This window comes from Coregonus clupeaformis, unplaced genomic scaffold, assembly GCF_020615455.1.
Source record: "Coregonus clupeaformis isolate EN_2021a unplaced genomic scaffold, ASM2061545v1 scaf0022, whole genome shotgun sequence".
Taxonomy (NCBI): Eukaryota; Metazoa; Chordata; class Actinopteri; order Salmoniformes; family Salmonidae; genus Coregonus; species Coregonus clupeaformis.
In genome coordinates this window covers 845,001-862,256 of record NW_025533477.1, presented here as the reverse complement: position 1 = coordinate 862,256, position 17,256 = coordinate 845,001, and the positions used below count along the sequence as shown (strand labels likewise).

Sequence of the window (17,256 nt, the reverse complement as noted above, 5' to 3'; positions counted from 1 at the left end):
CTATAGGTGCCAGTGGATAGGGATCAGCCACTACAGGGCTGTCCGGCAAGAACAAGCCCAAGATATCTTCAGATAGGTTTATTAAAGATAAAGGTTCACCACACCACACTCCTCTGTAATGATGGCTCACAGCAAAAGAGAGAGTGTATAAAAGTGGAAAGATAAAAGACAAATAATAACCATTACATGTGGGAGAGAACCAGGCACTCAAACGTTTCATTATGACAGGTGTTAATGCAACAGGGCTGTAATCACTGAGGGCAGGACGGCTCTTCTTGGGCATTCCATGGATGATTTCTACTGAGCTGGGACTGTGTGCTCCCTCAGTGAGCGATTGAACAGCTCACAAATGAGAATTTAGCACAGTATAGTTTAGAAAGCAAAATAGTTTCAAATCTAGTACAATAGAGTTTAGAATTCAGTACAATAGAGTTTAGATATTCAAGACTGAGACCAGAATGCAGCTTGCGTCTATGGGAGGCTCAGATTATCAGAGCAAATAGTGTGTACCGGTATGCATGTGGCATTTCTACTGTAGAATGTGTACAGTGTGGTGCCTGCCTCTGCGTGTATTATTCATGAATGAATAACAAATAAAAAACCACAGCAAAGAGGTTGGACACAAAAGAAATCGCCAGTAGATTGAGAGATTACAGGTTCACACTAAATTCTAAACCTATGGGAACGCTCAAAACGTTTTGGCCAATCGAAAAGACAGAATTTCCTGACTCATCAACCAATAGGATAGCAGATAGGATTTGCCCTAAATGCGCCATTTTAGTGCGTTTCCAGCCATCCGGTAAGATGGCGCCTTTGCTTTGTCTCCAGTGAACAGGGTTGCTTCAATAGTCTATATATATTTTCTAAAAATACTAACTAATGGGAATTAACAGTGTTGCATCTCCGGGACGACGTGCCAGGAACTACACGTGTCTCAGTCGTTGAAGAAATGACGACAGAGTACAGTAGGTATGCGCGATATTCGGCTTTTCCCCTTTGAGCAGCTCATAACGTTGGCAACTTTGCGTTGAAGCACTGTGCTAGGCTAGTTAGTTAGCCGGCTAGCTATGTACCGGTGTTACGCAGCGGAGCCGGCACGTTTTCCCAAGGTACCAACTTAGCTATGAAAAGGTCTACTGGATGATTTACAAGCTATCTAGCTAGTTATCCACTATTACTAAGTGAGTCTTTTCGAAATGGTAAATGTTGCATCACAAAACATTTCTGCGCGCTGTGTTCTGCCCTGGAATGGACCAGCTAGTTGCAGCTAACTTGCTAACTAGCATGCTAACTAATGTGAGATTTTACATTTTATTCTGGGGGAGGGGATAAACTGATGCATGCATTTCGGTGCATGCCACTGAATGCACTGGACCATGCATGCACCGGGATTGCAGGGTTGCCCAGGAAACGAATGTCTGAAATCTTGACACGCTGCAGTGATGTCTGTTTGTTGATCTCATAACTTTGTCTGGTTGATTTACTGCACATACAAGATGGCTAAATGGCTAACCCGTTATCTAGTTAGTTCGCCTTTGATGGGATGAGGCCCGGTTTTTGTAGACCCGTTTTTCTGGCAGCTCGCTTGATTTGATGTACTCTGTGCATGCCAGATAGACTCGACTGTAGCAGACACGATCCATGCTAGCTAATTTACTCACACCAGACTGGAAACCGATGCATTCGGGAGATGAGCAACAGAATCACCTCACGCCTATGAAGACGCAAAATGTCAATAAACGGTGCTAGTTAGCTAACGGCTAACTTGAGGTAAACCGTTGGCTAGCTCGCGCACCGTTTTTTTTTTCTTCTCTTTACAACGAACTGTTGTAACTGAATTTTAGAATTCTAGATAGCTACCTAACGTTAGTTATAATACGAATAGCAACAACAACAAACAAAAAAAACGAACCGTAATGTTTGGTAGCTAGCAATCCATGTAACTAGCCTCTTCCCGCTCAGGAGGCTGAAAATATTTGTCATGGGCCTGTCGTGCCAAATAGTGTCCCCCTCTGCTTCACAGTGGGATGCGATATCAACGGTGTGACGACCTGATGATTATGTTGCTATATCAACGGTGTGACGACCTGATGATTATGTTGCTATATCAACGGTGTGACAACCTGATGATTATGTTGCTATGTCAACGGTGTGAGGACCTGATGATTATGTTGCTATATCAACGGTGTGACAACCTGATGATTATGTTGCTATGTCAACGGTGTGAGGACCTGATGATTATGTTGCTATATCAACGGTGTGACAACCTGATGATTATGTTGCTATATCAACGGTGTGACAACCTGATGATTATGTTGCTATATCAACGGTGTGACAACCTGATGATTATGTTGCTATGTCAACGGTGTGACGACCTGATGATTATGATGCTATGTCAACGGTGTGACGACCTGATGATTATGATGCTATGTCAACGGTGTGACGACCTGATGATTATGATGCTATATCAACGGTGTGAGGACCTGACGATTATGTTACTATATCAACGGTGTGATGACCTGACAATTATAATTTTGGAGATCATTACAGCCTAAACGGGGAGAAGCCAAGATGGCATCGCTGTGAGAGGGAGTGTTTTCTCGCTTGTCCAAGCAATTTTGAGGGTTGGGTCGTAAACGGTCTAATATTGGCTATCAATGTAGCAAGAAAGTAACTATAACTTGTTTTTAGCTACATATGGCAAGTTTAGAGTTCGTTTTTGTTAAGTTGAATGGGAATAACACGACAGAAAGACAACAGAAGACGGCAGGCATGCTAGCTAGTGACGAAGAGAGCCAGAGCAGCATGGATACACAACGCAGTGCAACAAGACAGACCAGGGCGAGATCCTTGCAACCTCTTTACCTCAGACACCAATTAAAAATCCACCAGAGAAAAATGTGAAAGAGGACATTTCCATATCTTAACTTTTCTCTGCAATCCAGACCCTGACTACTAAACAAGACGCCACGTTCTCCAAAGTGTCTATCATAGAGCGGGCTACCGAAGAAACGTCAAAGGAGATTGATAGTTTGTCCGAGACTGTCTGTTCGCTTCACGCAGTTGTGAGCGAGAACAAGGAAAATATAACGTTCCTAGAGAACGAGGTGAAGGAACTGCAATCCCAAAATAATGAGCTGTGTGATAATGTAGCTGAACTTCAACGGTACTCTCGCAGGTGGAATCTGAAAATCCATGGTGTAGGAGAGGGAGAGTACATTAGGGAAGCAGTCATCAATATCCTGGGAAAGGTGGCTCCGTGCATCAAAGACAAGCTAAGAGACGTGATCGACGTGGTACATCGACTTGGGAAACGAAGATCTGATGGACCCCCGCGCAATGTCACCATGCACCTCTACAGGGACATTATCTGGAAAATGGCCAAGGGGAACACTTTTCTGGATGAGAAGAAGCTCAGCATCAAAGAGGCTCTGATTCCGCAGGGAGAAACTGTGGCCGCTTATACAGAAGGCTCGACAAGAGGGAAAGAAGGCTGGTAGTTTCCTCCTAATGAATCAAACTCTCAAAATAGCAATATCATCACAACATTATGCAAGGATCTCTCTGCTGATGATGCCTGGCGTCATTTCAATCCGGATCCAAAGGGTTATACCTGGACTAACGAAACTATGTCATGAAAATCTAGAATAGATTTATTCCTAATTTCCCCCCTTTTGTTACATTTTGTTATAGATGTAGATGGTCAGTTGGCTCCCTTTTCTGATCATTTAATTTAGTTGAATTTACAAGATACTAAAAAATCTTAATGGTATTCGAGGATATTGGAAATTAAACAACACACATCTTAAAGATCCTATTTTCATTGGAAACATCAAATCGTTAGCCAAATATATTTTAGCAAGAAAATACTTGGGTCATGGAAGTAGATGGGAATTCTTCAAATATTTACATTTTAGTCATTTAGCAGACGCTCTTATCCAGAGCGACTTACAGTTAGTGAGTGCATACATGTTTTTTTCTCCTTTTTTTCTCTCTTTCATACTGGCCCACCATGGGAATCGAACCCACAACCCTGGCGTTGCAAGCGCCATGCTCTACCAACTGAGCTACACGGGGCCCATATAAATATAAAGTCAGTTGTAGCCATTAAACGTGCCAAAGAGCTGAAGAACCTTAGAGAAAAATATTTGATGAGCATGCTTGACAGTTTTCTAAAGAAAGATAATCTATCTCAAAAAGAGTCTGTATTTAAATCGTTAGAACTAGAATTAGAACAGCTTTACACGCATCTGGCAACGGGCGCCTTTGTCAGATCAAGAGCTAAATGGATTGAAGAGGGGGAAAGAAACACCAGTTATTTTTTTTTGCTCTTGAAAAGAGAAACTACAAAAGAAAATCTATAACGGCCCTCAAAATGTAATGACGTATTATGCAAATATCCCGTTACAATATCAACATTTGTCAATTCCTTTTATGAAAATCTTTACAATTCGCAATTTCAGGAAGATGGTTGCGAAAAGCTACATTTTCCACATTCAGAATGATGTCCCTGTGATTGAGGATTTCCACTCAGTTTGCGATTCACCTGTGTCAATCGAAGAAATTAGAGGGGCTCTGAATTCAATGAGAAAGGGGAAATCACCTGACCCTGATGGCCTGTCAGTTGAATTCTATAGGCAGGTTTGGTAGTTACTAGAATACCCTATTTTTAATGTTTCAAGATTGCATTGAAAATTGTGAAATGTTCTCCACTATGAAACAGGGCCTTATTTCACTGATTGCGAAGCCTGATAAAGACCCTTCTATCATTGACAATTGGAGACCAATTACTTTATTAAATATTGATTACAAATTGATTGCTCTGGTTTATGCCAAAATATGAAAGAAAGGAATAGATACCATTTTATAAATGAGACTCAAACAGGATTTACGAAGGATCGTCACATAAGCTCCAATATTTGTTTAGTCTTGGACCTTTTTAGAGTATTCAGATGCAATTGGGGGGGAGGAGAATGTATGCACTCACTAACTAAGTCGCTCTGGATAAGAGCATCTGCTAAATGACTAAAATGTAATTGACTCAGATGCTGTTTTATTTTTGGACTTCTGTAAAGCCTTTGACACAATTGAGCGTGAATTTCTTTTTCGGCCTTTTTAGTTTCGGGGGGAAATTTAATCAAAGTCATTCGCTGTTTTACAAAGACATAAATAGATACCATAAAGATTCAGTGTCAACAGAAGTGTTCGACAGGGGCGTCCAATTTCACCCTTTTTATTCATTTTGGTAGTGGAACTTCTATCTCTAGATATTTTGAATCATGCTAATCTGCATGGCTTATCCATTTTTAACAGAGAAATCAAAATGTCCCAACTGGCTGACTGTACTACTCTTTTTATAAAGGATAAGGACCAGGTCACCCATGCCCTTAATGCTATCACTGCATTCTCTATTGCATCTGGTTTGAAACTGAATGTTTCTAAATGTGAAATCTTATGTTTATATGACTTTGATGATAAAGAAATAGAAAATATTCCTGTAAAGGACTGTGTTAAATATTTAGGATTACATCTATCAAAAACCACTTAGTCAGACAACATATGAATTTCTCTCCTAAAATTAAGAAAACCAAGAATATATTTAATGATTGGCTACAAAGGGATATTTCTATACTTGGGAGAGAGCTTCTGTCCAAGGCAGAGGGACTGTCTCGCTTTGTGTACCCCTCATTATCTTTATTTGTAAATCCCTCTACCTGTAAAGAGATCAACAACACCTTTCTTGACTTCATCTGGAAAAATAAGTCTCACAAACTAAAGTCAATCCTCTCAAATAAAAGATCTGAAGGAGATCTGGAAGTGTTGGAATTTGTTGACCATAAATAAAACTTTCAAAATCAATCGGTTGAAAATATGTTTGATCAATACAGAATCGATTTGGTATTTCATTCCAAACAATGTGTTTAATAAGTTGTGAGGTCTTCAATTTTTATTGAAATGTAATTATATTCCTGAAAGAATACCCACTAAATTGGCTAGGTTTCACCAACAAACTTGAATGTCCTGTAAGATATGTTTCTTGCACAATCTTTCCCCACATAAAGCTCTTTTGAATAATTCAGACATAACTGTAAGGAATAAGTCATTGTTCTACCCTAGCTGGCATGAGAGGAATATTGACTTTGTTCTTGTTTTTGATAACGGGGGTAATATTCTTTCATATGAACAATTTATAACATTGAATGAGTTTCCAATACCTTTCAGAGTTTATTTCTGTGATCAAAGCCTACACTAATGGTCTAACTACACTAATGAAAACTTATCTTAGCTTTGGTGATGATCACAGAGTTTATCCAGAACTCAGCATGGAAGGCGTGGGCTTACTTGAGAAATCTTGTTGTAACAAACACATAAGACACATTTTCCATTCACGGAACCAACTTATGCCTAGAGGAACATTTTTCTGGACATTGTCTGGAAAAAAGCTTGGTTGATGCCTTACAAATATTGTATGGCAAACAAATTTAAGGAAGTGCATAAGATATATCCATGTAATTCTGTTGGCCAAATTTGTTAATATTGATGATATCTGCGTTTTTTTTGCGAAAAAGGTGAAAATCTGACTCACTTGTTCTATGAATGTAATTCTGTGTTAGATTTTTGGAAAAACCTTGCAGAATACTTGTTTACCTTTTTGAACCCTACCCATGTTTTTGACATGAAGGATATAATATGTTACTATTGCAATGATAACAAGACCATTGAAATTATTGTGATTTTATTTTTTATTCTTGTTGCCAAATACTTTACACACAAACAAAAATTCCAGAATTCTATACCAAAATTACAAATATTTTTGATTGAATTTAATCATCTTAAGAACAACAAAAATAATAACATATTCCTCAATCATTATAATTAGATTTTTTTCTGAGTGAACACAATTGTACTATAATTAAACAAACAAGGCTGATTTCCGTGACAATTTCGCTGTTTAAACAAGTGTTGTTTAGCTCATAAAATGAAAACATTAATTCAATCTACTTTTGGGTACCTTGTTAACGTTACAATTTGAAATCCATGTCTTAAACGTTGCTACGTTTCGGAAATGGCAAAGAAAACGTGTAATCTGCTTGACACATTAAAGTTATTATTTATTATTATTATTATAATAATAATTAATTATTACATTATTAAAGTTACTTACCTTACAGATCACAAAATCAGCTAATTTCCACTCCATTCATATGCAAATCCATTTGATTCATACACTGGTTAATCTGGCTGTCATGTTTTTATTTTAACCTGCCCTTTCCTTATCTACACTGAAATAATACACTGCTCAATCTGAATGAATGAAATAATCTTATTAAATACTTTTTTCTTTACATAGTTGAATGTGCTGACAACAAAATCACACAAAAATGATCAATGGAAATCAAATGTATCAACCCATGGAGGTCTGGATTTGGAGTCACCCTCAAAATTAAAGTGGAAAACCACACTACAGGCTGATCCAACTTTGATGTAATGTCCTTAAAACAAGTCAAAATGAGGCTCAGTAGTGTGTGTGGCCTCCACGTGCCTGTATGACCTCCCCTACAACGCCTGGGCATGCTCCTGATGAGGTGGCGGATGGTCTCCTGAAGGATCTCCTCCCAGACCTGGACTAAAGCATCCGCCAACTCCTGGACAGTCTGTGGTGCAACGTGGCGTTGGTGGATGGAGCGAGACATGATGTCCCAGATGTGCTCAATTGGATTCAGGTCTGGGGAACGGGCGGGCCAGTCCATAGCATCAATGCCTTCCTCTTGCAGGAACTGCTGACACACTCCAGCCACATGAGGTCTAGCATTGTCTTGCATTAGGAGGAACCCAGGGCCAACCGCACCAGAATATGGTCTCACAAGGGGTCTGAGGATCTCATCTCGGTACCTAATGGCAGTCAGGCTACCTCTGGCGAGCACATGGAGGGCTGTGCGGCCCCCTAAAGAAATGCCACCCCACACCATGACTGACCCACCGCCAAACCGGTCATGCTGGAGGATGTTGCAGGCAGCAGAACGTTCTCCACGGCGTCTCCAGACTCTGTCACGTCTGGCACGTGCTCAGTGTGAACCTGCTTTCATCTGTGAAGAGCACAGGGCGCCAATGGCGAATTTGCCAATCTGGTGTTCTCTGGCAAATGCCAAACGTCCTGCACGGTGTTGGGCTGTAAGCACAACCCCCACCTGTGGACGTCGGGCCCTCATACCACCCTCATGGAGTCTGTTTCTGACCGTTTGAGCAGACACATGCACATTTGTGGCCTGCTGGAGGTCATTTTGCAGGGCTCTGGCAGTGCTCCTCCTGCTCCTCCTTGCACAAAGGCGGAGGTAGCAGTCCTGCTGCTGGGTTGTTGCCCTCCTACGGCCTCCTCCACGTCTCCTGATGTACTGGCCTGTCTCCTGGTAGCGCCGCCATGCTCTGGACACTACGCTGACAGACACAGCAAACCTTCTTGCCACAGCTCGCATTGATGTGCCATCCTGGATGAGCTGCACTACCTGAGCCACTTGTGTGGGTTGTAGACTCCGTCTCATGCTACCACTAGAGTGAATGCACCGCCAGCATTCAAAAGTGACCAAAACATCAGCCAGGAAGCATAGGAACTGAGAAGTGGTCTGTGGTCACCACCTGCAAAACCAGTCCTTTATTGGGGGTGTCTTGCTAATTGCCTATAATTTCCACCTGTTGTCTATTCCATTTGCACAACAGCATGTGAAATGTATTGTCAATCAGTGTTGCTTCCTAAGTGGACAGTTTGATTTCACAGAAGTGTGATTGACTTGGAGTTACATTGTGTTGCTTAAGTGTTCCCTTTATTTTTTTGAGCAGTGTATAATTTCAGTAGTCCTCTATGACAATTTTTTTTTATCTCAATTGGCCCAGCGTCGTCCAGGGTAGGGGAGGGAATGGCCAGCAGGGATGTAGCTCAGTTGGTAGAGCATGGCGTTTGCAACACCAGGGTTGTGGGTTTGATTCCCACAGGGGGTATGAAAAAAAAAAATATATATATATATATATATATATAATGTATGCACTCACTAACTGTAAGTCGCTCTGGATAAGAGCGTCTGCTAAATGACTAAAATGTAAATGTAAAAAATTTACTCCATTCCAGACATTAGTATGAGCCGTCCTCCCCTCAGCAGCCTCCACTGAACTATATGTATAGCTAGCAACTAGCTAGAAGGAAAATGGTTGTTGAAAAATGGTTGTACATAGCTATATCTGTCCAGTTATCTAATAGAAGTTAACTGCTTAACGTTACCCTGAATTGTGAATTTCTCTGAATGTTGCGCCTCTTGTCGATCAGTGGTGCCTTCATAGTACTTAGCCTGGTTGGAAAGATGAAATGAAAATCTCCTCGAGGAATGCCATTGAAGTGCAAGCTACATACAAACAGTTACAGTAGCTAGCTAGCTAGCTAACGTTAGCTAAATAAAACTGTCTGCGGGCTAGCCAGCTACTGTAGCTGGCTAGCTTTCTAGGCAGGCTGAAGTAAATAAGTACAGTAGCTAGCAATGTCAATCTTAAAACAGCTTAAATTATTTCTTACTATTTAACAATATTTACTTATATAAAGACAAATATATGGTAAAAAAAAGAGTGTTCTCTGAAGCAGCAGGTTGTCACCGTCAAAAACACTGTACTTGGAGAACAATTCTGAGGTAATAATTTTGCGCAGACTGAGCGAGCGTTTATGCGGTGAAATAGAGCCAAGCAACCAGCATAGCAACAGACGCTTTGGTTCATTACGTAATCCGGTCAGAATTTAGCAAGTTCTAGAAACAGCCCTAGCAACAGAAGCTAGAACTCATCATATCCCAATGTGACGCAGAGGTGGACACTATTTGGCATGACAGGCCCTCAGATCGTCAAATTTCTACAGCTGCACCATTGAGAGCATCTTGACTGTCTGCATCACCACTTGGTATGGCAACTGCTTGGCATCCGGACTGCAAGGTGCTACAGAGGGTAGTGCTTACTGCCCAGTACATCACTTCACTACAGAGGGTAGTGCTTACGGCACCGTGCTTCTACACCTGCATTACTAGCTGTTTGGGGTTTTAGGCTGGGTTTCTGTACAGCACTTCGAGATATTAGCTGATGTAAGAAGGGCTATATAAAATAAAATTGATTGATTGATTGACTGGGGCCGAGCTTCCTGCCATCCAATACCTCTATACCAGGTGGTGTCAGAGAAAGGCCCTAGAAATGGTCGGACTCCAACCACCCAAGTCAGACTGTTCTCTCTGCTACTGCACGGCAAGCGGTTACCGATACACCAAATCTGGAACCAACAGGACCCTGAACAGCTTCTACCCCCAAGCCATAAGACTGCTAAATAGTTAGTCTGGGATTTGGTTAACTATTTAACTATCTGCATTGACCCTTTTTGCACTAATTTATTTAACTCATCGCTGCTGCTACTGTTTAATATCCATCACTTTATTCGTTGTTATATGCACATGCAGTGCATTCAGAAAGTATTCATACCCCTCGACGTTTTCCACATTTTGTTACGTTACAGCCTTATTCTAAAATTGAATAAATTGTTTTTTTTCCCTCAACAATCTACAAACAATACCACATAATGACAAAGGAAAACAGGTTTTTAGAAATGTTAGCAAAAGTATAAAAACTGAAATATCACATTTTACGTAAGTATTCAGACCCGTTACTCAGTACTTTGTTGAAGCACCTTTGGCAGCGATTACAGCCTTGAATCTTCTTGGGTATGCTGCAGAGATGGGAGAACCTTCCAGAAGGACAACCATCTCCACTGAGGAACTCTGGATGTCTGTCAGTTACCATTGGGTTTTTGGTCACCTCCCTGACCAACGCCCTTCTTCCATTTAAGAATGATAGAGGCCACTGTTCTTGGGGACTTTCACTGCTGCATAATTGTTTTGGTATCCTTCCCCAGATTTGTGCCTCGACACAATCCTGTCCTTGAGCTCTACGGACAATTCCTTCGACCATATGGCTTGGTTTTAGACAGGTGTGTGCCTTTCCAAATCATGTCCAGTCAATTGAAATCACCACAGGTGGACTCCAAATCAAGTTGTAGAATCATCGCAAGGATGATCAATGGAAACTGGATGCACCTGAGCTCAATTTCAAGTCTCATAGCTAGCAAAGGGTCTGAATACTTATGTAAATAAGGTATTTCTGTTTTTTATTTTGAATACATTTGCAAAGATTTCTATAAACCTGTTTTCGCTTTGTCATTATGGGGTATTGTGTGTAGATTGATGAGGGGGAAACATTTAATCCATTTTAGAATAAGGCTGTAACGTAACAAAATGTGGAGGAAGGGGTCTGAATACTTTCCGAATGCACTGTATCTATCTGAATTACCTCGTACCCCTGCACATGGACTCGGTACCCCGTTATCGTTACTCATTGAATTTTTATTTTGAATTTTACTTTTCTAATTTTCTTTCTCTCTGCATTGTTGGGAAGGCCCAATAAGTAAGCATTTGACAAATATCATTTTATTTGAACTATCTAGCTAGTGCCTGCCCAGGGTTGCTAATTTCCCATGTTTATATTACAAAAACAATGGCGGAAGACCCATTTTTGTTGAAACAGTAGGCCGTAATCCGGCTAATTTAGGTGCCATGTCCAAATGTAATTGAAACTCGTACTGGTGATGCTGGTCTATGCTGTGCTATACGTCTCCTTATTGAGCTGAATACAGTTACAGTAGTTATCATAGATTCTAGGTTGTTAGTGAGTTTAGTTTCTAACAGCCAACGTTATATATCTAGAGTTGCATCTGAAATCGCACCCTATTCTCTAATTAGTGCACTTCATTTGACCAGGGCCCATAGGGAATAGGGTACCATTTGAGCCCTAGATCTTGATCACAATCGGGCTGTTTTGCTTCTGAGTGTTCTTATAACTGGATAACTTTTACTTAGGAAAAGGAAAGAGCCTTTAACCTGATGCTAATTTAATCCGCTGTTGATTATTTTAAAATTGTTTTGTTATTGTATAATTTCAGACCTAATGGTTTCTTGTTGTTGGCAGGTAAAATGAGTATGGCCTCAGCTGAATCTACAGACCAAGTGATGGAGGAGGAAGTAGGTCAACATCAGATTACAGACCAAGTGATGGAGGAGGTAGGTCAACATCAGATTACAGACCAAGTGATGGAGGAGGAAGTAGGTCAACATCAGATTGTCTTTCTATTTCCCCTTGTACTTTTTTCAAATGTATTCACCTGGGCACAAACATAAACATGTTTTACAAGAACTGTTTAAAAGTAGTATATAGGGTGCAACCAGTCTCTAGCTGCTGTGTGAGATGATGGGACAATACGGGTCTATTCTAAGGCTTTTTCCTCTTGGAGGTTTTTTATTAGACTCATGATAACTGTTTACTCCTCAGCCTGGGAGCTCAGAGACCGAGAGACCCTCCCCTTCTCACACCAAGAGGAAGCCTGCTGTCGCAGCCAAGCACACCGGAGGGAATGAGTCTGCCACCTCGAATGAGAGTGGACAGGAAGATGGCGCCTCTGACAACCCCTCAGATGGTAAGGGCTACAACTAGACCTGGGGCCAGTGTTTTAATGCCTCTTCATATCGTTGTGGTGCCAAATGTTGCGTTTTGTGGATAATAATGTTTCTGCCAGTCTATTTATTCTGAGTTGATATTCAAGGTTTTATGTGGTGGTGAAAAAGCAGTTGTTGAGAGTTATGGGATCTGGTCTAAAGCCGTGCACTATGGGAATGGGGTGCCCGACACGCCCTAAAGCCGTGCACTATGGGAATGGGGTGCCCGACACGCCCTAAAGCCGTGCACTATGGGAATGGGGTGCCCGACACGCCCTAAAGCCGTGCACTATGGGAATGGGGTGCCCTTTGGGACATGCCCTAAAGCCGTGCACTATGGGAATGGGGTGCCCTTTGGGACACGCCCCCTAAAGCCGTGCACTATGGGAATGGGGTGCCCGACATGCCCTAAAGCCGTGCACTATGGGAATGGGGTGCCCGACACGCCCTAAAGCCGTGCACTATGGGAATGGGGTGCCGTTTGGGACACGCCCTAAAGCCGTGCACTATGGGAATGGGGTGCCCTTTGGGACACGCCCTAAAGCCGTGCACTATGGGAATGGGGTGCCCGACACGCCCTAAAGCCGTGCACTATGGGAATGGGGTGCCCGACACGCCCTAAAGGCTTCCCAGCCGAAACAGTTCGGTAGAGTTTGTGCATCCGGAAAGTATTCAGAGGCCTGCCCTTTCCCCACATTTTGTTATGTTCCTCTGTGGAGATGGGAGAACCTTCCAGAAGGACAACCATCTCTGCAGCACTCCACCAATCAGGCCTTTATGGTAGAGTGGCCAGTCGGAAGCCACTCCTCAGTAAAAGGCACATGACAGCCCGCTTGGAGTTTGCCAAAAGGCACCTAAAGGACTCTGACCATGAGAAACCAGATTCTCTGGTCTGATGAAACCAAGATTGAACTCTTTGGCCTGAATGCCAAGCGTCAAGTCTGGAGGAAACCTGGCACCATCCCTACGGTGAAGCATGGTGGTGGCAGCATCATGATGTGGGGGTGGTTTTCAGCAGCAGGGACTGGGAGACTAGTCAGGATCGTGGGAAAGATGAACAGAGCAAAGTACAGAGAGATCCTTGATAACCTGCTCCAGAGCGCTCAGGACCTCAGACTGGGGCGAAGGTTCACCTTCCAACAGGACAACGACCCTAAGCACACAGCCAAGACAACGCAGGAGTGGCTTCGGGACAAGTCTCTGAATGTCCTTGAGTGGCCCAGCCAGAGCCCGGACTTGAACCCGATCGAACATCTCTGGAGAGACCTGGAAATAGCTGTGCAGCGAAGCTCTCCATCCAACCTGACAGAGCTTGAGAGGATCTGCAGAGAAGAATGGGAGAAACTCCCCAAATACTGGTGTGCCAAGCTTGTAGTGTCATACCCAAGAAGACTCGATGATGTAATCGCTGCCAACAAAGTACTGAGTATAGGGTCAGAATACTTATTTAAATGTATTATTTCAGTTTTTACTTTAATTAATTGGCAAAAATGTCTAAACCTGCTTTTGCTTTGTCATTATGGGGTATTGTTTGTAGATTGAGGGGGAAAAAACAATTAAATCCATTTTAGAATAAGGCTGTAACGTAACAAAGTGGGAAAAGTCAAGGGGTCTGAATACTTTCCGAATGCACTGAATATTATGAGGACATTTTTATGTTTTTTTTCGGCTGTTCAGGCACAGGCTTAAGTTCGGAGTCGAAGTCTACACTCCATCAGTGATATGTCAACAGTAGGGATTCTTCAGTAAAGTCTTAGTCATTCAACAAGAGACAACCCATTTTCATTCAGATTTTTTCATTGAAAAACACTGCGCCAAACATCTTAGTTAGATGTAAAATTGCACGACTAAGATCTCTTTGGCAAAAATGTCAAAATTACTTACAGATTTCTTGTTATCTTAGATTAGTTCTATTTTGAAGAAGTGCATACTGGCTACGGCATCTCAAAATGGACAAACAGTGCTATTGCAGCTTTTTTCTAGTTTTTCAAGGGAAGGTGTTTTAAGGGAGTGTGGAGCAGACTGTTGGTTCGGCTAGGCCCAACTGACACCCTAAGTCCTCTCCTTCAGGGATGTTGGTGGTGCGGCCTCCTCCCGCTAGGACTGACAATAAGGAGGACAAGAGCAGAGGAGCCATGAAGCTCCGAGTGGACCTCTCACGGAAAAAGACAGGTTAGTCACACTGCTACTAACCAGGGGATAGTCAGAGAAACACATGCAAACTGTTTGGATGCTCCCATTGTTTTTTTTAAAGCAAGGTTTTGACCAGAAAGAGTGTTCCTACAGCCTAATAATCAGAACTGCTGCCAGTTTAATGAAATCAATCCGTTTGGGATATTTGTATTTGTATTTATTTATTAGGGATCCCAGCTACTCTTCCTGGGGTCCAACACGTTAAAGTGTTTACATTACAAATAAAACAAAAGATAAAACAGTACATCATATAACATTATTACACCACTACATATCTACAATACAACATGTATAATACCATCATACAGCAGTATTACAATGTACGCTATCTGTTATCATGTGTGCATATGCGTGTGTCTGTACCTTTTGTGTGTCTCTTAACAATCTGATTCTACTGCTGGCATGAGTTACTTGATGTGGAATAGAGTTCCATGTAGTCATGGCTCTATGTAGTACTGTGCGCCTCCCATAGTCTGTTCTGGACTTGGGGACTGTGAAGAGACCTCTGGTGGCATGTCTTGTGGGGTATGCATGGGTGTCCGAGCTGTGTGCTAGTAGTTTAAACAGACAACTCGGTACATTCAGCTTGGCAACACCTCTTACAAAAACAAGCAGTGATGAAGTCAATCTCTCTTCCACTTTGAGCCATGAGAGATTAATGTTAGCTCTCCGTGTACATCCAAGGGCCAGCCGTGCTGCCCTGTTCTGAGCCAATTGCAATTTGTCCCTCTTTGTGGCACCTGACCACATGACTGAACAGTAGTCCAGGTGTGACAAAACTAGGGCCTGTAGGACCTGCCTTGTTGATAGTGCTGTTAAAAAGGCAGAGCAGCCCTTTATTATGGACAGACTTCTCCCCATCTTGGCTACTGTTGTATCAATATGTTTTGACCATGACAGTTTACAATCCAGGGTTACTCCAAGCAGTTTATTCTCCTCAACTTGCTCAATTTCCACATTATTCATTACGAGATGTAGTTGAGGGTTAGTGAATGATTTGTACATTACTTTTACTTTTCTTATTCCTTGCCACCCATTCTGAAACTAACTACAGCTCTTTAAGTGTTGCAGTCATTTCAGTTGCTGTAGTAGCTGACGTGTATAGTGTTTAGTCATCCGCATACAAAGACACACTGGCTTTACACAAAGCCAGTGGCATGTTGTTAGTAAAGATTTAAAAAAGGAAGGGGCCTAGACAGCTGCCCTGGGGAATTCCTGATTCTACCTGGATTTTGTTGGAGAGGCTTCCATTAAAGAACACCCTCTGTGTTCTGTTTGACAGAACTCTTTATCCACATTATAGCAGGGGGTGTAAAGCCATAACACATACGTTTTTCCAGCAGCAGATTATGATCTATAATGTCAAAAGCCGCACTGAAGTCTAACAAAACAGCCCCCACAATCATTTTATAATCAATTTCTCTCAGCCAATCATCATGATGTTGGATGTAAACAACACATGCTGGTCTCTCGGCCTTCCTCTGTGTGTTTGTCCAGATACCACTCTGCAGGAGCGAATAGACTGCACCGCCTGTGGACAGCAGGTCAACCACTTCCAGCGCCACTCGGTGTTTGAGCACCCCATGCTCCATGTGCTCCTCTGCAAGGTAGATACACCTGCAACACCCTATCTCCATCCGTCTGTCCTCTGTCTGTCTATCCTCTGTCTCTGTCTAGCCTCTGTCTCTGTCTAGCCTCTGTCTCTGTCTAGCCTCTGTCTCTGTCTAGCCTCTGTCTCTGTCTAGCCTCTGTCTCTGTCTAGCCTCTGTCTCTGTCTAGCCTCTGTCTAGCCTCTGTCTCTGTCTATCCTCTGTCTCTGTCTAGCCTCTGTCTCTGTCTATCCTCTGTCTCTGTCTAGCCTCTGTCTATCCTCTGTCTCTGTCTAGCCTCTGTCTCTGTCTAGCCTCTGTCTCTGTCTAGCCTCTGTCTCTGTCTAGCCTCTGTCTCTGTCTAGCCTCTGTCTCTGTCTAGCCTCTGTCTCTGTCTAGCCTCTGTCTCTGTCTAGCCTCTGTCTCTGTCTAGCCTCTGTCTAGCCTCTGTCTCTGTCTAGCCTCTGTCTCTGTCTAGCCTCTGTCTCTGTCTAGCCTCTGTCTCTGTCTAGTCTCTGTCTAGCCTCTGTCTCTGTCTAGCCTCTGTCTCTGTCTAGCCTCTGTCTCTGTCTAGCCTCTGTCTCTGTCTAGCCTCTGTCTCTGTCTAGCCTCTGTCTCTGTCTAGCCTCTGTCTCTGTCTAGCCTCTGTCTTCTGTCTCTGTCTAGCCTCTGTCTCTGTCTAGCCTCTGTCTCTGTCTAGCCTCTGTCTCTGTCTAGCCTCTGTCTCTGTCTATCCTGTCTCTGTCTAGCCTCTGTCTCTGTCTAGCCTCTGTCTCTGTCTAGCCTCTGTCTCTGTCTAGCCTCTGTCTCTGTCTAGTCTCTATCTCTGTCTAGCCTCTGTCTCTGTCTAGCCTCTGTCTCTGTCTAGCCTCTGTCTCTGTCTAGAGCCTCTGTCTCTGTCTAGCCTCTGT

General features: G+C 42.6%; 1 protein-coding gene across 1 annotated transcript in view; it reads left to right on the top strand.

Moving 5' to 3' along the window:
* The first annotated feature begins 799 nt into the window (after window positions 1–799).
* Window positions 800–17,256, top strand: part of atrx (ATRX chromatin remodeler) — a 115,972-nt gene continuing 99,515 nt past the window's right edge. Inside the window, exons 1-5 of the mRNA XM_045212548.1 lie at window positions 800–965; window positions 12,040–12,131; window positions 12,400–12,544; window positions 14,634–14,735; window positions 16,254–16,363. Of these exons, the coding sequence (XP_045068483.1) occupies window positions 950–965; window positions 12,040–12,131; window positions 12,400–12,544; window positions 14,634–14,735; window positions 16,254–16,363 (465 nt within the window). The 5' untranslated portion in view covers window positions 800–949. The remainder of the gene's footprint in view (window positions 966–12,039; window positions 12,132–12,399; window positions 12,545–14,633; window positions 14,736–16,253; window positions 16,364–17,256) is intronic.